Source organism: Panulirus ornatus, chromosome 23, assembly GCF_036320965.1.
Source record: "Panulirus ornatus isolate Po-2019 chromosome 23, ASM3632096v1, whole genome shotgun sequence".
NCBI classification, from domain to species: Eukaryota; Metazoa; Arthropoda; class Malacostraca; order Decapoda; family Palinuridae; genus Panulirus; species Panulirus ornatus.
The window spans coordinates 12,630,355-12,653,464 of NC_092246.1; the positions used below are offsets into that span (position 1 = coordinate 12,630,355).

At 42.6% G+C, this 23,110-nt stretch overlaps 1 protein-coding gene across 5 annotated transcripts in view; it reads left to right on the plus strand.

Annotated features, from left to right (window-relative positions):
• The window catches only part of LOC139756811 (uncharacterized), a 374,339-nt gene that overhangs the window by 17,529 nt on the left and 333,700 nt on the right, over positions 1-23,110 (plus strand). For all 5 annotated transcript variants that reach the window (XM_071676620.1, XM_071676618.1, XM_071676617.1 and 2 more), the window contains one exon: positions 22,152-22,220. In XM_071676620.1, the coding sequence (XP_071532721.1) occupies positions 22,213-22,220 (8 nt within the window). In that variant the 5' untranslated portion in view covers positions 22,152-22,212. The remainder of the gene's footprint in view (positions 1-22,151; positions 22,221-23,110) is intronic.

Here is a 23,110-nt window from a genome sequence, read left to right on the forward strand (position 1 = left end):
CTTTTCTGAAAACCTCTACAAATCTTAACCTTTGCCTCCTCAAGATGATGATTAGACATCCCTCCAGTTGCACCTCTCAGCACATTAACATCCAAAAGTCTCTCTTTCGCATGCCTATCAGTTAACACATAATCTAATAACGCTCTCTGGCCATCTCTCCTTCTTACATACGTATGTTTATGTATATCTCTCTTTTTAAACCATGTATTCCCAATCACCAGTCCATTTTCAGCACATAAATCTACAAGCTCTTCACCATTTCCATTTACAACACTGAACACCCCATATATACTAATTATTCCCTCTACTGCCACTTTACTCATCCTTGCATTCAAATCACCCATCACTAGAACCCGGTCTCGTGCATCAAAACTACTAACACACTTGCTCAGCTGCTTCCAAAACACTTGCCTCTCATGATCTTTCTTCTCATTCCCAGGTGCATATGCACCAATAATCACCCATCTATCTCCATCCACTTTCAGTTTTACCCATATCAATTTAGAGTTTACTTTCTTACACTCTATCATATACTCCCACCACTCTTGTTTCAAGAGTAGTGCTACTCCTTCCCTTGCTCTTGTCCTCTCATTAACCCCTGACTTTACTCCCAAGACATTCCTAAACCAGTCTTCCCCTTTACCCTTGAGCTTCGTTTCACTCAGAGCCAAAACATCCAGGCTCCTTTCGTCAAACATACTACCTTTTTTTTTTTTTTTTTTTCCGATGTCTCCCGCGTTTGCGAGGTAGCGCAAGGAAACAGACGAAAGAAATGGCCCAACCCACCCCCATACACATGTATATACATACGTCCACACACGCAAATATACATACCTACACAGCTTTCCATGGTTTACCCCAGACGCTTCACATGCCTTGATTCAATCCACTGACAGCACGTCAACCCCGGTATACCACATCGCTCCAATTCACTCTATTCCTTGCCCTCCTTTCACCCTCCTGCATGTTCAGGCCCTGATCACACAAAATCTTTTTCACTCCATCTTTCCACCTCCAATTTGGTCTCCCTCTTCTCCTCGTTCCCTCCACCTCCGACACATATATCCTCTTGGTCAATCTTTCCTCACTCATTCTCTCCATGTGCCCGAACCATTTCAAAACACCCTCTTCTGCTCTCTCAACCACGCTCTTTTTATTTCCACACATCTCTCTTACCCTTACGTTACTTACTCGATCAAACCACCTCACACCACACATTGTCCTCAAACATCTCATTTCCAGCACATCCATCCTCCTGCGCACAACTCTATCCATAGCCCACGCCTCGCAACCATACAACATTGTTGGAACCACTATTCCTTCAAACATACCCATTTTTGCTTTCCGAGATAATGTTCTCGACTTCCACACATACTTCAAGGCTCCCAGAATTTTCGCCCCCTCCCCCACCCTATGATCCACTTCCGCTTCCATGGTTCCATCCGCTGCCAGATCCACTCCCAGATATCTAAAACACTTCACTTCCTCCAGTTTTTCTCCATTCAAACTCACCTCCCAATTGACTTGACCCTCAACCCTATTGTACCTAATAACCTTGTTCTTATTCACATTTACTCTTAACTTTCTTCTTTCACACACTTTACCAAACTCAGTCACCAGCTTCTGCAGTTTTTCACATGAATCAGCCACCAGCGCTGTATCATCAGCGAACAACAACTGACTCACTTCCCAAGCTCTCTCATCCCCAACAGACTTCATACTTGCCCCTCTTTCCAAAACTCTTGCATTCACCTCCCTAACAACCCCATCCATAAACAAATTAAACAACCATGGAGACATCACACACCCCTGCCGCAAACCTACATTCACTGAGAACCAATCACTTTCCTCTCTTCCTACACGTACACATGACTTACATCATCGATAAAAACTTTTCACTGCTTCTAACAACTTGCCTCCCACACCATATATTCTTAATACCTTCCACAGAGCATCTCTATCAACTCTATCATATACCTTCTCCAGATCCATAAATGCTACATACAAATCCATTTGCTTTTCTAAGTATTTCTCACATACATTCTTCAAAGCAAACACCTGATCCACACATCCTCTACCACTTCTGAAACCACACTGCTCTTCCCCAATCTGATGCTCTGTACATGCCTTCACCCTCTCAATCAATATCCTCCCATATAATTTACCAGGAATACCCAACAAACTTATACCTCTGTAATTTGAGCACTCACTCTTATCCCCTTTGCCTTTGTACAATGGCACTATGCACGCATTCTGCCAATCCTCAGGCACCTCACCATGAGTCATACATACATTAAATAACCTTACCAACCAGTCAACAATACAGTCACCCCCTTTTTTAATAAATTCCATTGCAATACCATCCAAACCTGCTGCCTTGCCGGCTTTCATCTTCCGCAGAGCTTTTACTACCTCTTCTCTGTTTACCAAATCATTTTCCCTAACCCTCTCACTTTGCACACCACCTCGACCAAAACACCCTATATCTGCCACTCTATCATCAAACACATTCAACAAACCTTCAAAATACTCACTCCATCTCCTTCTCACACCACCACTACTTGTTATCACCTCCCCATTTGCGCCCTTCACTGAAGTTCCCATTTGCTCCCTTGTCTTACGCACTTTATTTACCTCCTTCCAGAACATCTTTTTATTCTCCCTAAAATTTAATGATACTCTCTCACCCCAACTCTCATTTGCCCTTTTTTTCACCTCTTGCACCTTTCTCTTGACCTCCTGTCTCTTTCTTTTATACATCTCCCACTCAATTTCATTTTTTCCCTGCAAAAATCGTCCAAATGCCTCTCTCTTCTCTTTCACTAATACTCTTACTTCTTCACCCCACCACTCACTACCCTTTCTAATCAACCCACCTCCCACTCTTCTCATGCCACAAGCATCTTTTGTGCAATCCATCACTGATTTCCTAAATACATCCCATTCCTCCCCCACTCCCCTTACTTCCATTGTTCTCACCTTTTTCCATTCTGTACTCAGTCTCTTGTGGTACTTCCTCACACACGTCTCCTTCCCAAGCTCACTTACTCTCACCACCCTCTTCACCCCAACATTCACTCTTCTTTTCTGAAAACCCATACAAATCTTCACCTTAGCCTCCACAAGATAATGATCAGACATCCCTCCAGTTGCACCTCTCAGCACATTAACATCCAAAAGTCTCTCTTTCGCGCGCCTGTCAATTAACACGTAATCCAATAACGCTCTCTGGCCATCTCTCCTACTTACATAAGTATACTTATGTATATCTCACTTTTTAAACCAGGTATTCCTATCTATCTCTCCTTTTTTCTCATAGTAGTTACATCCACACACATTTAGACACCCCAGTCTGTGCCTTTGAGGAGGAAGAGCTGTCCCTGCATGACTCCTTCTTCTGTTTCCCCTTTTAGAAAGTTACCTTTTTTTTTTTTTTTTTTTTTACTTTGTCGCTGTCTCTCGCGTTTGCGAGGTAGTGCAAGGAAACAGACGAAAGAAATGGCCCAACCCCCCCCATACACATGTATATACATACGTCCACACACGCAAATATACATACCTACACAGCTTTCCATGGTTTACCCCAGACGCTTCACATGCCTTGATTCAATCCATTGACAGCACGTCAACCCCGGTATACCACATCGCTCCAATTCACTCTATTCCTGCCCTCCTTTTACCCTCCTGCATGTTCAGGCCCCGATCACACAAAATCTTTTTCACTCCATCTTTCCACCTCCAATTTGGTCTCCCTCTTCTCCTCGTTCCCTCCACCTCCGACACATATATCCTCTTGGTCAATCTTTCCTCACTCATTCTCTCCATGTGCCCAAACCACTTCAAAACACCCTCTTCTGCTTTCTCAACCACGCTCTTTTTATTTCCACACATCTCTCTTACCCTTACGTTACTCACTCGATCAAACCACCTCACACCACACATTGTCCTCAAACATCTCATTTCCAGCACATCCATCCTCCTGCGCACAACTCTATCCATAGCCCACGCCTCGCAACCATACAACATTGTTGGAACCACTATTCCTTCAAACATACCCATTTTTGCTTTCTGAGATAATGTTCTCGACTTCCACACATTCTTCAAGGCCCCCAGAATTTTCGCCCCCTCCCCCACCCTATGATCCACTTCCGCTTCCATGGTTCCATCCGCTGCCAGATCCACTCCCAGATATCTAAAACACTTCACTTCCTCCAGTTTTTCTCCATTCAAACTCACCTCCCAATTGACTTGACCCTCAACCCTACTGTACCTAATAACCTTGCTCTTATTCACATTTACTCTTAACTTTCTTCTTCCACACACTTTACCAAACTCAGTCACCGGCTTCTGCAGTTTCTCACATGAATCAGCCACCAGCGCTGTATCATCAGCGAACAACAACTGACTCTTTTCCCAAGCACTCTCATCCCCAACAGACTTCATACTTGCCCCTCTTTCCAAAACTCTTGCATTTACCTCCCTAACAACCCCATCCATAAACAAATTAAACAACCATGGAGACATCACACACCCCTGCCGCAAACCTACATTCACTGAGAACCAATCACTTTCCTCTCTTCCTACACGTACACATGCCTTACATCCTCGATAAAAACTTTTCACTGCTTCTAACAACGCTCCTCCCACACCATATATTCTTAATACCTTCCACAGAGCATCTCTATCAACTCTATCATATGCCTTCTCCAGATCCATAAATGCTACATACAAATCCATTTGCTTTTCTAAGTATTTCTCACATACATTCTTCAAAGCAAACACCTGATCCACACATCCTCTACCACTTCTGAAACCACACTGCTCTTCCCCAATCTGATGCTCTGTACATGCCTTCACCCTCTCAATCAATACCCTCCCATATAATTTACCAGGAATACCCAACAAACTTATACCTCTGTAATTTGAGCACTCACTCTTATCCCCTTTGCCTTTGTACAATGGCACTATGCACGCATTCCGCCAATCCTCATGCACCTCACCATGAGTCATACATACATTAAATAACCTTACCAACCAGTCAACAATACAGTCACCCCCTTTTTTAATAAATTCCACTGCAATACCATCCAAACCTGCTGCCTTGCCGGCTTTCATCTTCTGCAAAGCTTTCACTACCTCTTCTCTGTTTACCAAATCATTTTCCCTAACCCTCTCACTTTGCACACCACCTCGACCAAAACACCCTATATCTGCCACTCTATCATCAAACACATTCAACAAACCTTCAAAATACTCACTCCATCTCCTTCTCACATCACCACTACTTGTTATCACCTCCCCATTTGCGCCCTTCACTGAAGTTCCCATTTGCTCCCTTGTCTTACGCACTTTATTTACCTCCTTCCAGAACATCTTTTTATTCTCCCTAAAATTTAATGATACTCTCTCACCCCAACTCTCATTTGCCCTTTTTTTCACCTCTTGCACCTTTCTCTTGACCTCCTGTCTCTTTCTTTTATACATCTCCCACTCAATTGCATTTTTTCCCTGCAAAAATCGTCCAAATGCCTCTCTCTTCTCTTTCACTAATACTCTTACTTCTTCATCCCACCACTCACTACCCTTTCTAATCAACCCACCTCCCACTCTTCTCATGCCACAAGCATCTTTTGCGCAATCCATCACTGATTCCCTAAATACATCCCATTCCTCCCCCACTCCCCTTACTTCCATTGTTCTCACCTTTTTCCATTCTGTACTCAGTCTCTCCTGGTACTTCCTCACACAGGTCTCCTTCCCAAGCTCACTTACTCTCACCACCCTCTTCACCCCAACATTCACTCTTCTTTTCTGAAAACCCATACAAATCTTCACCTTAGCCTCCACAAGATAATGATCAGACATCCCTCCAGTTGCACCTCTCAGCACATTAACATCCAAAAGTCTCTCTTTTGCACGCCTGTCAATTAACACGTAATCCAATAACGCTCTCTGGCCATCTCTCCTACTTACATAAGTATACTTATGTATATCTCGCTTTTTAAACCAGGTATTTCTATCTATCTCTCCTTTTTTCTCATAGTAGTTACATCCACACACATTTAGACACCCCAGTCTGTTCCTTTGAGGAGGAAGAGCAGTCCCTGCATGACTCCTTCTTCTGTTTCCCCTTTTAGAAAGTTAAAATACAAGGAGGGGAGGGTTTCCAGCCCCCCACTCCCGTCCCCTTTAGTCGCCTTCTACGACACATGAGGAATGCGTGGGAAGTATTCTTTCTCCCTTATACTTTCTGCCTTCATCCATTCCTGTCACTACCCTGCCACACATGAAATGGCACCCCACTCCCACCCATGCACACGCGAGGTAGCGCTAGGAAAAGACAACAAAAGCCACATTCATTTACATTCAGTCTCTAGCTGTCATGTGTAATGCACCAAAAGCACAGCTCCCTTTTCACATCCAGGCCCTACAAAACTTTCCATGGTTTACCCCAGATGCTTCACAGTTCACAGGCTCTGGGTCAATCCAATGACAGCAAATCGACACCGGTATACCTCATCGTTCCAATGCACTATATTTCTTGCATGCCTTTCCTGTATGTTTAGGCTCTGATTGCTCAAAATCTTTTTCATTCCATCCTTCCATCTCCAATTTGGTCTCCCACTTCTTATTCCCTCCACCTCTGACACATATATCCTTTTTGTCAATCTTTCCTTACTTATTCTGTCTGTGTGATCAAACCATTTCAATGCACCCTCTTCTGCTCTCTCAACCACACTCTTTTTATTACCACAAATCTCTCTTACCCTTTCACTACTTACTTGATCAAACCATCTCAATCCACATACTGTCCTTAAACATCTCATTTCCAACACAGCCACCCTCCTCCGCACAACCCTATCTATAGCCCATGCCTCGCAACTATACAACTCTGTTGGAACCACTATTCCTTCAAACATACCCATTTTTGCTCTCCGAGATAGCATTCCCGCCTTCCACAAATTCTTCATGTTCCCAGAACCTTCGCCCCCTTCCCCACCCTGTGACTCACTTCCGCTTCCATGGTTCCATCTGCTGCTAAATCCACTTCACTTCCTCTAGTATTTCTCCATTCAAACTTACCTCCCAATTGACTTGTCCCTCAACCCTACTTAACTTAATAACCTTGCTCTTATTCACATTTACTCTCAGCTTTCTTCTTTCACACACTTCACTGAACTCAGTCACCAGCTTCTGCAGTTTCTCACCCAAATCAGCCACCAGCGCTGTATCATTAGCGAACAGCAACTGACTCACTTCACAAGCCCTCTCATCCACAACAGACTACACACTTTCCTCTCTCTCCAAAATTCTTGCATTCACCTCCCTAATAACCCCATCCATAAACAAATCAAACAACCATGGAGAGATCACGCACCTCAGCGCAAACCGACATTCACTAGGAACCAATCACTTTCCTCTCCTCCTACTTGTACACATGCCTTACATCCTCGATAAAAGCTTTTCATTGCTTCTAGCAACTTACCTCCCACACCATATACTCTTGATACCTTCCACAGAGCATTTCTATCAACTCTATCATATGCCTTCTCCAGATCCATAAATGCTACATATAAATCCATTTGTTTTTCTAAGTATTTCTCACATACATTCTTGAAAGCAAACACCTGATCCACACACCTTCTAGCACTTCTGAAACCATGCTGCTCTTTCCCAGTCTGAAGCTCTGTACATGCTTTCACCCTCTCAATCAATAACTTCCCATATAATTTCTCAGGAATACTCAACAAACTTATACCTCTGTAATTTGAACACAAACCTTTATTCCCATCGCCTTTGTACAATGTCACTATCCATGCATTCCACCAATCCTCCGGCACCTCACCATGAGTCAAATATACATTAAATAACCTTACCAACCAGTCAACAGCACAGTCACCCCCCTTTTTTAATAAATTTCACTGCAATACCATCCAAACCCACTGCCTTGCCAGCTTTCATCTTCTGCAAAGCTTTTACTACCTCTTCTCTGTTTACCAAATCATTCTCCCTAACCCTCTCACTTTACACACCACCTCGACCAAAACACCCTATATCTGCCACTCTATCATCAAACACATTCAACAAACCTTCAAAATACTCACTCCATCTCCTTCTCACATCACCACTACTTGTTATCACCTCCCCATTAGCCCCTTTCACTGATGTTCCTATTTGTTCCCTTGTTTTACGCACTTTATTTACCTCCTTCCAAAAGAACTTTTTTTTTTCTTTTTTTTTCGCTGTCTCCCGCGTTTGCGAGGTAGCGCAAGGAAACAGACGAAAGAAATGGCCCAACCCACCCCCATACACATGTATATACATACACGTCCACACACGCAAATATACATACCTACACAGCTTTCCATGGTTTACCCCAGACGCTTCACATGCCCTGATTCAATCCACTGACAGTACGTCAACCCCGGTATACCACATCGATCCAATTCACTCTATTCCTTGCCCTCCTTTCACCCTCCTGCATATTCAGGCCCCGATCACTCAAAATCTTTTTCACTCCATCTCTCCACCTCCAATTTGGTCTCCCACTTCTCCTCATTCCCTCCACCTCCGACACATATATCCTCTTGGTCAATCTTTCCTCACTCATTCTCTCCATGTGCCCAAACCATTTCAAAACACCCTCTTCTGCTCTCTCAACCATGCTCTTTTTATTTCCACAAATCTTTCTTACCCTTGCGTTACTTACTCGATCAAACCACCTCACACCACACATTGTCCTCAAACATCTCATTTCCAGCACATCCATCCTCCTGCGCACAACTCTATCCATAGCCCACACCTCGCAACCATACAACATTGTTGGAACCACTATTCCTTCAAACATACCCATTTTTGCTTTCCGAGATAACGTTCTCGACTTCCACACATTCTTCAACACTCCCAGGATTTCGCCCCCTCCCCCACCCTATGATCCACTTCCGCTTCCATGGTTCCATCCGCTGCCAGATCCACTCCCAGATATCTAAAACACTTTACTTCCTCCAGTTTTTCTCCATTCAAACTTACCTCCCAATTGACTTGACCCTCAACCCTACTGTACCTAATAACCTTGCTCTTATTCACATTTACTCTTAACTTTCTTCTTTCACACACTTTACCAAACTCAGTCACCAGCTTCTGCAGTTTCTCACATGAATCAGCCACCAGCGCTGTATCATCAGCGAACAACAACTGACTCACTTCCCAAGCTCTCTCATCCACAACAGACTTCATACTTGCCCCTCTTTCCAAAACTCTTGCATTCACCTCCCTAACAACCCCATCCATAAACAAATTAAACAACCATGGAGACATCACACACCCCTGCCGCAAACCTACATTCACTGAGAACCAATCACTTTCCTCTCTTCCTACATGTACACATGCCTTACATCCTTGATAAAAACTTTTCACTGCTTCTAACAACTTGCCTCCCACACCATATATTCTTAATACCTTCCACAGAGCATCTCTATCAACTCTATCATATGCCTTCTCCAGATCCATAAATGCTACATACAAATCCATTTGCTTTTCTAAGTATTTCTCACATACATTCTTCACTGCAAACACCTGATCCACACATCCTCTACCACTTCTGAAACCACTTCTCCCATATAATTTACCAGGAATACTCAACAAACTTATACCTCTGTAATTTGAGCACTCACTCTTATCCCCTTTGCCTTTGTACAATGGCACTATGCACGCATTCCGCCAATCCTCAGGCACCTCACCATGAGTCATACATACATTGAATAACCTTACCAACCAGTCAACAATACAGTCACCCCCTTTTTTAATAAATTCCACTGCAATACCATCCAAACCTGCTGCCTTGCGGGCTTTCATCTTCCGCAAAGCTTTTACTACCTCTTCTCTGTTTACCAAATCATTTTCCCTAACCCTCTTACTGGCGGGAGGCCAGAAATCCTCCCCTCCTTGTATTTTTAACTTTCTAAAATGGGAAACAGAAGAAGGAGTCACGCGGGGAGTGCTCATCCCCCTCGAAGGCTCAGACTGGGGTGTCTAAATGTGTGTGGATGTAACCAAGATGTGAAAAAAGGAGAGATAGGTAGTATGTTTGAGGAAAGGAACCTGGATGTTTTGGCTCTGAGTGAAACGAAGCTCAAGGGTAAAGGGGAAGAGTGGTTTGGGAATGTCTTGGGAGTAAAGTCAGGGGTTAGTGAGAGGACAAGAGCAAGGGAAGGAGAAGCAGTACTCCTGAAACAGGAGTTGTGGGAGTATGTGATAGAATGTAAGAAAGTAAATTCTCAATTAATATGGGTAAAACTGAAAGTTGATGGAGAGAGATGGGTGATTATTGGTGCACATGCACCTGGGCATGAGAAGAAAGATTATGAGAGGCAAGTGTTTTGGGAGCAGTTGAATGAGTGTGTTAGTGGTTTTGATGCATGAGACCGGGTTATAGTGATGGGTGATTTGAATGCAAAGGTGAGTAATGTGGCAGTTGAGGGAATAATTGGTATACATGGGGTGTTCAGTGTTGTAAATGGAAATGGTGAAGAGCTTGTAGATTTATGTGCTGAAAAAGGACTGGTGATTGGGAATACCTGGTTTAAAAAGCGAGATATACATAAGTATACGTATGTAAGTAGGAGAGATGGCCAGAGAGCGTTATTGGATTACGTGTTAATTGACAGGCACGCGAAAGAGAGACTTTTGGATGTTAATGTGCTGAGAGGTGCAACTGGAGGGATGTCTGATCATTATCTTGTGGAGGCTACGGTGAAGATTTGTATGGGTTTTCAGAAAAGAAGAGTGAATGTTGGGGTGAAGAGAGTGGTGAGAGTAAGTGAGCTTGGGAAGGAGACTTGTGTGAGGAAGTACCAGGAGAGACTGAGTACAGAATGGAAAAAGGTGAGAACAATGGAAGTAAGGGGAGTGGGGGAGGAATGGGATGTATTTAGGGAATCAGTGATGGATTGCGCAAAAGATGCTTGTGGCATGAGAAGAGTGGGAGGTGGGTTGATTAGAAAGGGTAGTGAGTGGTGGGATGAAGAAGTAAGATTATTAGTGAAAGAGAAGAGAGAGTCATTTGGACGATTTTTGCAGGGAAAAAATGAAATTGAGTGGGAGATGTATAAAAGAAAGAGACAGGAGGTCAAGAGAAAGGTGCAAGAGGTGAAAAAGAGGGCAAATGAGAGTTGGGGTGAGAGAGTATCATTAAATTTTAGGGAGAATAAAAAGATGTTTTGGAAGGAGGTAAATAAAGTGCGTAAGACAAGGGAGCAAATGGGAACTTCAGTGAAGGGCGCAAATGGGGAGGTGATAACAAGTAGTGGTGATGTGAGAAGGAGATGGAATGAGTATTTTGAAGGTTTGTTGAATGTGTTTGATGATAGAGTGGTAGATATAGGGTGTTTTGGTCGAGGTGGTGTGCAAGATCTTTTTATTCTCCCTAAAATTCAATGATACTCTCTCACCCCAACTCTCATTTGCCTTCTTTTTCACCTCTTGCACCTTTCTCTTGACTTCCTACCTCTTTCTTTTATACATCTACCAGTCAGCGGAGGGCTGGAAACCCTCCCCTCCTTGTATTTTAACTTTCTAAAAGGGGAAACAGAAGAAGGAGTCACGTGGGGAGTGCTCTTCCTCCTTGAAGGTGCAGATTCGGGTGTCTAAATGTGTGTGGATTTAAGCAAGATGAGAAAAAAGCAGAGATGGGTAGTATATTTGAGGAAAGCAGCCTGGATGTTTTGGCTCTGAGTGAAACGAAGCTCAAGGGTGAAGGGGAAGAATGGTTTGGGAATGTCTTGAGAGTAAAGCCAAGGGTTGGTGAGAGTAGAAGAGCAAGGGAAGGAGTAGCACTACTCCTGAAACAGGAGTGGTGGGAGTATGTGATAGAGTGTAAAAAAGTAAACTCTAGATTGATATGGGTAAAACTGAAAGTGGATGGAGAGAGAGAGATGGGTGATTATTGGTGTATATGCACCTGGGCATGAGAAGAAAGATCATGAGAGGCAAGTGTTTTGGGAGCAGCTGAGTGAAAGTGTTAGTAGTTTTTATGCACAAGAGTGGGTTCTAGTGATGGGTGATTTGGGATAATTGGTGTATATGGGGTGTTCAGTGTTGTAAATGGAAATGGTGAAGAGCTTGTAGATTTGTGCACTGAAAAAGGACTGGTGATTGGGAATACCGATATATACATAAGTATATATACATAAGTATAAGTGGAAAAAAAGGGCAAATGAGAGTTGGGGTGAGAGACTATCAGTAAATTTTAGGGAGAATAAAAAGATGTTCTGGAAGGAGGTAAATAGGGTGCGTAAGACAAGGGAGCAAATGGGAACTTCAGTGAAGGGCGTAAATGGGGAGGTGATAACAAGTAGCGGTGATGTGAGAAGGAGATGGAATGAGTATTTTGAAGGTTTGTTGAATGTGTCTGATGACAGAGTGGCAGATATAGGGTGTTTTGGTCGAGGTGGTGTGCAAAGTGAGAGGGTTAGGGAAAATGATTTGGTAAACAGAGAAGAGGTAGTAAAAGCTTTGCGGAAGATGAAAGCCGGCAAGGCAGCAGGTTTGGATGGTATTGCAGTGGAATTTATTAAGAAAGGGGGTGACTGTATTGTTGACTGGTTGGTAAGGTTATTTAATGTATGTATGACTCATGGTGAGGTGCCTGAGGATTGGCGGAATGCGTGCATAATGCCATTGTACAAAGGCAAAGGGGATAAGAGTGAGTGCTCAAATTACAGAGGTATAAGTTTGTTGAGTATTCCTGGTAAATTATATGGGAGGGTATTGATTGAGAGGGTGAAGGCATGTACAGAGCATCAGATTGGGGAAGAGCAGTGCGGTTTCAGAAGTGGTAGAGGATGTGTGGATCAGGTGTTTGCTTTGAAGAATGTATGTGAGAAATACTTAGAAAAGCAAATGGATTTGTATGTAGCATTTATGGATCTGGAGAAGGCATATGATAGAGTTGATAGAGATGCTCTGTGGAAGGTATTAAGAATATATGGTGTGGGAGGCAAGTTGTTAGAAGCAGTGAAAAGTTTTTATCGAGGATGTAAGGCATGTGTACGTGTAGGAAGAGAGGAAAGTGATTGGTTCTCAGTGAATGTAGGTTTGCGGCAGGGGTGTGTGATGTCTCCATGGTTGTTTAATTTGTTTATGGATGGGGTTGTAAAGGAGGTAAATGCAAGAGTCCTGGAAAGAGGGGCAAGTATGAAGTCTGTTGGGGATGAGAGAGCTTGGGAAGTGAGTCAATTGTTGTTCGCTGATGATACAGCGCTGGTGGCTGATTCATGTGAGAAACTGCAGAAGCTGGTGACTGAGTTTGGTAAAGTGTGTGGAAGAAGAAAGTTGAGAGTAAATGTGAATAAGAGCAAGGTTATTAGGTACAGTAGGGGTGAGGGTCAAGTCAATTGGGAGGTGAGTTTGAATGGAGAAAAACTGGAGGAAGTGAAGTGCTTTAGATATCTGGGAGTGGATCTGTCAGCGGATGGAACCATGGAAGCGGAAGTGGATCATAGGGTGGGGGAGGGGGCGAAAATTTTGGGAGCCTTGAAAAATGTGTGGAAGTCGAGAACATTATCTCGGAAAGCAAAAATGGGTATGTTTGAGGGAATAGTGGTTCCAACAATGCTGTATGGTTGCGAGGCGTGGGCTATGGATAGAGATGTGCGCAGGAGGATGGATGTGCTGGAAATGAGATGTTTGAGGACAATGTGTGGTGTGAGGTGGTTTGATCGAGTAAGTAACGTAAGGGTAAGAGAGATGTGTGGAAATAAAAAGAGCGTGGTTGAGAGAGCAGAAGAGGGTGTTTTGAAATGGTTTGGGCACATGGAGAGAATGAGTGAGGAGAGATTGACCAAGAGGATATATGTGTCGGAGGTGGAGGGAACGAGGAGAAGAGGGAGACCAAATTGGAGGTGGAAAGATGGAGTGAAAAAGATTTTGTGTGATCGGGGCCTGAACATGCAGGAGGGTGAAAGGAGGGCAAGAAATAGAGTGAATTGGAGTCATGTGGTATACAGGGGTTGACGTGCTGTCAGTGGATTGAAGCAAGGCATGTGAAGCGTCTGGGGTAAACCATGGAAAGCTGTGTAGGTATGTATATTTGCGTGTGTGGACGTGTGTATGTACATGTGTATGGGGGGGGGGGTGGGCCATTTCTTTCGTCTGTTTCCTTGCGCTACCTCGCAAACGCGGGAGACAGCGACAAAGTATAAAAAAAAAAAAAAAAAAAAAAAAAAAAAAACATAAGTATACGCATGTAAGTAGGAGAGATGGCCAGAGAGCATTATTGGATTACGTGTTTATTGATGTGCGCTTGAAAAAAAGACTTTTGGATGTAAATATGCTGAGAGGTGCAAATAGAGGGATGTCTGATGATTATCTTGTGGAGGCAAAGGTGAAGATTTGTAGAGGTTTTCAGAAAAAAAGAGAGAATGTTGGGGTAAATAGAGTGGTGAGAGTAAGTGAGCTTTTGAAGGAGACTTGTGTGAGAAAGTACCAGGAGAGACTGAGTACAGAATGGAAAAAGGTGAGAACAAAGGAGGTAAGGGGAGTGGGGGAGGAATGGAATGTATTTAAGGAAGTAATGATGGCTTGCGCAGAAGATGCATGTGGCTTGAGAAGCGTGGGAGGTGGGCAGATTAGAAAGTGTAGTGAGTGATGGGATGAAGAAGTAGGATTATGAGTGAAAGAGAAGAGAGAGGTAATTGGACGATTTTTGCAGGGAAATGATGCAAATGTAGGCATATGCACGTGTATGGGCGTTTATGTATGTATATGTGGGTATGTTTGAAGGAATAGTGGTTCCAACAATGTTGTATGGTTGCGAGGCGTGGGCTATGGATAGAGTTGTGCGCAGGAGGATGGATGTGCTGGAAATGAGATGTTTGAGGGCAATGTGTGGTGTGAGGTGGTTTGATCGAGTGAGTAACGTAAGGGTAAGAGAGATGTGTGGAAATAAAAAGAGCGTGGTTGAGAGAGCAGAAGAGGGTGTTTTGAAGTGGTTTGGGCACATGGAGAGGATGAGTGAGGAAAGATTGACCAAGAGGATATATGTGTCGGAGGTGGAGGGAGCAAGGAGAAGAGGGAGACCAAATTGGAGGTGGAAAGATGGAGTGAAAAAGATTTTGTGTGATCGGGGCCTGAACATGCAGGAGGGTGAAAGGAGGGCAAGGAATAGAGTGAATAGGAGCGATGTGGTATACCGGGGTTGACGTGCTGTCAGTGGATTGAATCAAGGCATGTGAAGCGTCTGGGGTAAACCATGGAAAGCTGTGTAGGTATGTATATTTGCGTGTGTGGACGTATGTATATACATGTGTATGGGGGGGGTTGGGCCATTTCTTTCGTCTGTTTCCTTGCGCTACCTCGCAAACGCGGGAGACAGCGACAAAGTATAAAAAAAAAAAATATATATATATATATATATATATATATATATATATATATATATATATATATATATACACATTATATGGGAGGGTATTGATTGAGAGGGTGAAGAAATGTACAGAGCATAAGATTGGGGAAGAGCAGTGTGGTTTCAGAAGTGGTAAAGGATGTGTGGATCAAGTGTTTGCTGTGAAGAATGTATGTGAGAAATACTTAGAAAAGCAAATGGATTTGTATGCAGCATTTATGGATCTGGAGAAGGCATATGATAGAGTTGATAGAGATGCTCTGTGGAAGGTACTAAGAATATATGGTGTGGGAGGCAAGTTGTTAGAAGCAGTGAAAGTTTTTATCGAGGATATAAGGCATGTGTACGTGTAGGAAGAGGGGAAAGTGATTGGTTCTCAGTGAATGTAGGTTTGCGGCAGGGGTGTGTGATGTCTCCATGGTTGTTTAATTTGTTTATGGATGGCGTTGTTAGGGAGGTGAATGCAAGAGTTTTGGAAAGAGGGGTAATTATGCAGTCTGTTGTGGATGAGAGAGCTCGGGAAGTGAGTCAGTTGTTGTTCGCTGATGATACAGCGCTGGTGGCTGATTCGTGTGAGAAACTGCAGAAGCTGGTGACTGAGTTTGGTAAAGTGTGTGAAAGAAGAAAGTTGAGAGTAAATGTGAATAAGAGCAAGGTTATTAGGTACAGTAGGGTATAGGGTCAAGTCAGTTGGGAGGTAAGTTTGAATGGAGAAAAACTGGAGGAAGTAAAGTGTTTTAGATATCTGGGAGTGGATCTGGCAGCGGATAGAACCATGGAAGCGGAATTGAATCATAGGGTGGGGGAGGGGGCGAAAATCCTGGGAGCCTTGAAGAATGTGTGGAAGTCGAGAACATTATCTTGGAAAGCAAAAATGGGTATGTTTGAAGGAATAGTGGTTCCAACAATGTTGTATGGTTGCGAGGCGTCGGCTATGGATAGAGTAGTGCGCAGGAGGATGGATGTGCTGGAAATGAGATGTTTGTGGACAATATGTGGTGTGAGGTGGTTTGATTGAGTAAGTAATGTAAGGGTAAAAGAGATGTGTGGAAATAAGAAGAGTGTGGTTGAGAGAGCAGAAGAGGGTGTTTTGAAATGGTTTGGGCACATGGAGAGAATGAGTGAGGAAAGATTGACCAAGAGGATATATGTGTCAGAGGTGGAGGGAACGAGGAGAAGTGGGAGACCAAATTGGAGGTGGAAATATGGAGTGAAAAAGATTTTGAGTGATCGGGGCCTGAACATGCAGGAGGGTGAAAGGAGGGCAAGGAATAGAGTGAATTGGATCGATATGGTATACCGAGGTCGACGTGCTGTCAATGGATTGAATCAGGGCATGTGAAGCGTCTGGGGTAAACCATGGAAAGTTGTGTGGGGCCTGGATGTGGAAAGGGAGCTGTGGTTTCGGGCATTATTGCATGACAGCTGGAGACTGAGTGTGAACGAATGGAGCCTTTGTTGTCTTTTCCTAGCGCTACCTTGCACACCTGAGGGGGGAGGGGGATGTTATTCCATGTGTGGCGAGGTGGTGATGGGAATGAATAAAGGCAGACAGTGTGAATTGTGTGCATGTGTATATATGTATATGTCTGTGTGTGTATATATATATGTGTACATTGAGATGTATGGGTATGTATATTTGCGTGTGTGGACGTGTATGTATATACATGTTTATAGGGGTGGGTTGGGCCATTTCTTTCGTCTGTTTCCTTGCACTACCTCGCAAACGCGGGAGACAGCGACAAAGCAAAATAAATGAAATATATAAATATACATATGTATATATACTTGAGATCATTCTTTGTCTGTTTCTGAGTGCTACCTCACTGATGCTGGAAATGGCGATCAAGTATAATAAATATATATATACTTTGTGTATGGATGTGGTGGTTAGGGAGGTGAATGCCTGAGTTTTGAAGATTCGGGAAGTGAGTCAGTTGTTTGCTGATGATACAGCACTGGTGGTTGATTCGGATGAGAAACTGCAGAAGTTGGTGACTGAGTTAAGTGTCTGAAGGGAGAAAGTTGAGAGTAAATGTGAATAAGAGCAATGTTATCAGGTTCAGTAGGATTGAAGGTCATGTGAATTGGGATTTAAGTTTAAATCGAGAAAAATTGGAGGAAGTGAAGTATTTAGATATCTGGGAGTGGACTAGGCAATGAAAGGAACCATGGAAGCAGAAGTGAGTCATAAGATGAGAGAGGGTGCGAAGGCTCTGGAAGCAATGAAAAATATGTGGAAAGAGAGAATGTTATCATGGAGAGGAGAATTGGTTATGTTTAAAAGAATATTAGTTCCAACAATATTTTATGGTTGCAAGGCATTGGCTATAGATAGGGTGGTACAGAGGAGGGTGCATGCATTGGAAATGAAAGTTTGAGGATATCATGTGCTGAGGTGATTTGATCAAGTAAGCAATGAAAGGGTAAGAGAGATGTGTGGTAATAGAAAGAATGTGGTTGGGAGAGCAGAAGAGGGTATGTTGAAATAGTGTGGACATATTGGCCCAATGAACTAGGAAAGGTTGACAGACTGGATGTATGTGTTAGAGATGGAGAAGTGGGAGACCTAATTGGAGGTGGAAGGATGGATTGAAAAAGATTTTGAGAGAGGGGTGCCAGAACGTGCAGGAGAGTGAAAGGCGTGCAAGGAATGCAGTGAATTGGAATGATATGGTATACTTTGGTCAACGTGCTGTCAATAAACTGAATCAGAGCATGTGAAACGTATGGGGTAGACCATGCAAAGATCTGTGGGGCCAGAATGTGGATCAGGAATTATGGATTCGATGCGTTACTCTTGACAGCCAGAGAATGAGTGTGAATGGATGAATTTTTTTTTTTTTTTGTCTTGTTTCTTAGCACTACCTCACTGCTGCAGGGGGTGGCGATGTGTTTCCTGTGGGGTTGGGTGTAACCAGCATTGAATGTAGCAAGCAAGGATGAATATGTAAATGTGTATATATGTATGTGTATGTATAAGTGTGTATATATGTATATGCGAGGAAGTACCAGGAGAGACTGAGTACAGAATGGAAAAAAGTGAGAACAAAGGACATAAGGGGAGTGGGGAAGGAATGGGATGTATTTATGGAAGCAGTGATGGCTTGCGCAAAAGATGCCTGTGGCATGAGAAGTGTGGGAGGTGGGCAGATTAGAAAGGGTAGTGAGTGGTGGGATGAAGAAGTAAGATTATTAGTGAAAGAGAAAAGAGAGGCATATGGACGATTTTTGCAGGGAAATAATGCAGATGACTGGGAGATGCATAAGTGAAAGAGGCAGGAGGTCAAGAGAAAGGTGCAAGAGGTGAAAAAGAGGGCAAATGAGAGTTGGGGTGAGAGAGTATCATTGAATTTTAAGGAAAATAAACAGATGTTTTGGAAGGAGGTAAATAAAGCGCGTAAGACAAGGGAACAAATGGGAACATCAGTGAAGGGGGCTAATGGGAGGTGATAACAAGTAGTGGTGATGTGAGAGGGAGATGGAGTGATTATTTTGAAGGTTTGTTGAATGTGTTTGATGATAGAGTAGCAGATATAGGGTGTTTTGGTCGAGGTGGTGTGCACAGTGAGAGGGTTAGGGAGAATGATTTGGTAAACAATAAAGAGGTAGTAAAAGCTTTACGGAAGATGAAAGCTGGCAAGGCATCAGGGTTTGAATGGTATTGCAGTGGAATTTATCAAAATCGGGGGTGACTGTATTTTTGACATGTTGGTAAGGTTATTTAATGTATGTATGACTCATGATGAGGTGCCTGAGGATTGGCAGATTGCTTGCATAGTGCCATTGTACAAAGGCAAAGGGGATAAAAGTGATTGCTCAAATTACAGAAAGTTTGTTGAGTATTCCTGGGAAATTATATGGGAGGGTATTGATTGAGAGGGTGAAAACACATACAGAGCATCAGATTGGGGAAGAGCAGTGTAGTTTCAGAAGTGGTAGAGGATGTGTGGATCAGGTGTTTGCTTTGAAGAATGTATGTGAGAAATACTTAGAAAAGCAAATGGATTTGTATGTAGCATTTATGGATGTGGAGAAGGCATATGATAGAGTTGATAGAGATGCTCTGTGGAAGGTATTAAGAATATATGGTGTGGGAGGCAAGTTGTTAGAAGCAGTGAAAAGTTTTTATCAAGGATGTAAGGCTTGTTTATTTGTAGGAAGAGAGGAAAGTGATTGGTTCTCAGTGAATGTAGGTTTGCGGCAGGGGTGCGTGATGTCTCCATGGTTGTTTAATTTGTTTATGGATGGGGCTGTTAGGGAGGTAAATGCAAGAGTTTTGGAAAGAGGGGTAAGTATGCAGTCTGTTGTGGATGAGAGAGCTTGGGAAGTGAGTCACTTGTTGTTTGCTGATGATTCAGCGCTGGTGGCTGATTTGGGTGAGAAACTGCAGAAGCTGGTGACTGAGTTTGGTAAAGTGTGTGAAAGAAGAAAGCTGAGAGTAAATGTGAATAAGAGCAAGGTTATTAGGCACAGTAGGTTTGAGGGACAAGTTAATTTGGAGGTAAGTTTGAATGGAGAAAAACTAGAGGAAGTGAAGTGTTTTAAATATCTGGGAATGAATTTGGCAGCGGAGGAAACCATGGAAGTGGAAGTAAATCATAGGGTGGGGGAGGGGGCAAAAGTTCTGGGAGTGTTGAAAAATGTGTGGAAGTCGAGAGTGTTATCTTGGAAAGCAAAAATGGGTATGTTTGAAGGAAATGTGGTTCCAACAATGTTATATGGTTGCAAGTTGTGGGCCATAGATGGAGTTGTGTGAAGGAGGGTGGATGTGCTGGAAATGAGATGTTTGAGGACAATGTGTGGTGTGAGGTGGTTTGATCGAGTAAGTAATGAAAGGGTAAGAGAGATGTGTGGCAATAAAAAGAGTGTGGTTGAGAGAGCAGAAGAGGGTGTTTTGAAATGGTTTGGTCACATGGAGAGAATGAGTGAGGAAAGATTGACAAAGATGATATATGTGTCAGAGGTGGAGGGAATGAGGAGTAGTGGGAGACCAAATTGGAGGTGGAAAGATGGAGTGAAAAAGATTTTGAGTGATCGGGGCCTGAACATGCAGGAGGGTGAAAGGCATGCAAGGAATAGAGTGAACTGAAACATTGTGGTATACCGGGGTTGACGTGCTGTCATTGGATTGAACCAGGGCATGTGAAGCGTCTTGGGTAAACCATGGAAAGTTTTGTGGGGCCTGGATGTGGAAAGGGAGCTGTGGTTTCGGGGCAGTATACATGACAGCTAGAGACTGAGTGTGAGCGAATGTGGCCTTTGTTGTCTTTTTCTAGCGCTACCTCGTGCACATGTGGGGAAGGAGGCTGTCATTTCATGTGTGGCAGGGCGGCGACGGGAATGAATAAGGGCAGACAGTATGAATTATGTACATGTGTATATATGTATATGTCTGAGTGTGTATATGTATGTATACGTTGAGATGTATAGGTATGTATATGTGTGTGTGTGGACGTTTATGTATATACATGTATATGTGGGTGGGTTGGGCCATTCTTTCGTCATTTTCCTTGCGCTACCTCGCTGACGCAGGAGACAGCAACAAAGTATAATAAATAAGATATAGAATAGATATTTATTTGTATACACCCTCTTCCTGACATATGCCTGAGTTCTGTTCTGACTAACTGGTTGGATCTCAAAATGGATGTAAGTTGGATGTATGTCAGCATGACGTAGAATTCGTATACATATGCAGCATTCTTTTATCCTACTCAATTTCTCTCTTGAGTATCTCATTTCTATTAACCAGCTTTATTATATGATTCTGTAGTTTCTTTTTTACCTTTTATTCAAGATCTTTTATATTTCATAATTTTATTTATTTCAATTTTATTTTTTTCTGGGCGTATGTACGGATGGTCTTAAATTGCATAGGGCATAAGTAGGTGAGAGTTTGTATGTATGTATATGTACATGTATGTGCGTGTATGTGTATATGTGTGTATGAGTGGATGGGTCTTTCTTCGTCTGTTTCCTAGAGCTATGCCAGTAATGTGGGAAATGGTGATCACTTATGATAGATATGAAAAACATTTTAAGTAAGATTTTACCTTAATATTTTCCTTTGCATTTGTTTGAAAATGCCAACTGATGTCTTAACTGCTCTGCCCTTTTACCCAAGTAGCCAGCACTAATCAGGGAGAAGATAAGACTAGATGAATTCTTGTTTTTCCTTACATCATTCAAAAACTTATGTCTCACAAAAGTAGTCACTAATAAAATAAACCTTAAGTCTACAGAAGGAGACTCTTTACTATTAGCAATCATGCTCCCAGTAATTCAGTTTCATGTACAAGTAGCATATGAATTGCTTTATACTGATGTAGCTTCATGTCCCCTGATGGCTTGAGCCCTTTATCCAATTCCATTTGCCTGACTGCTCAGCCCACCCTTGGCTGAGGAGTTTCCTTGGTTGAGCTCCTCTCTAGCACTGTGGTTTAGCAGTTAGATGAGGGGCAAATTCTCCTGAATTCCCCATATTTGACTGGGTGATAAGATGGATTTAATCCCCCTGTGTGACTAGCAGTAGATGATGTGTTTATGGGGCTCTACATATGGTTCATAAAAAATTAGGATTTTTCAGTCCTTAAAACCCATATTTTTCAGTTTTTGGTACATCATTTTAAAAGAAATTGAAAAATTGAAAGAAGTTGTAAAGGGTCTGTTGTATAAATCTTTGGCTCATTTAACAGATTAAGGTTGTGAAAATTAACTATTGTAATGCTTTTTACAATTCCAGGAATTCATTGAATGAGTATTCCAAGGAGGCCTTTACGGAACTTGTAACAAGAGTAGACAGGATGGAAAGGTAAGACTGATGTATATGATCTGAGTTAAATGCATACACTTAAGACAAATGGTATTTGTTTATTTAAGAATAGATTATGACTAAAAGCTTCTACAGCGATCCAGTTTATATAATTCTAGGGTTATTTTTTTCAACAAGCTGTTATTGAAAGAGGTTGTTAACCCTTAAACTTTTCCCATCATCATTAAGACACCAAGAGGAGGTCTCTATTATCACTTGACAGTTTAACTATTTCTTCCTTTGTTTAGATTTCAAGCTAAATTATCGTTACAGTAATATCCCATAGAGGTCAGTATCATTGCTTGTTATTCATGTGAAAATATCCCAGTCTTTAGTTTTCCACTAATCATCTTAAAAGATGTATCTCCCTTGATTGTCAGTATGATGATACCTCACATGGTATGAAGCTTATGCTTACACAACAAGAATTTTGGAACTATTGGATTATTTGACTGATGAGAAAGAAGCATTTCAATAGATGTATCATATGATGGGGAGAATGAAGAATATCAAGTGGAAGGTGACAAGCCTGAATTGGAGAAAGACCTTGAGGAGGATAGTGGCCAACCTGGGATGCCATTACCTTGATGTCCTTTCCAGCCACGCATTCAACCATTGTATGGTCATGTGAAGATGGCTTCATACCACAATTTTCTCGTTTTTTATCACCAGCTCCAGTGTGACCAGTACTTTTATGTTACAGAAGACAGCCAAGAAATAGAGTATCTGTCTGTATCTCTGATTCCTGTTCCCTCCTCTAACTACCTCATAGGGGTGGCCACAGCAATGGAGACTCCATAACTAGTGAACTCCAGTGCCACTTCTTTGCCTTTAGTGCTTCACCCTTAACAGGCTACTGGCAGAGGGCAACTCTAGTGCAGTGTTTGCAG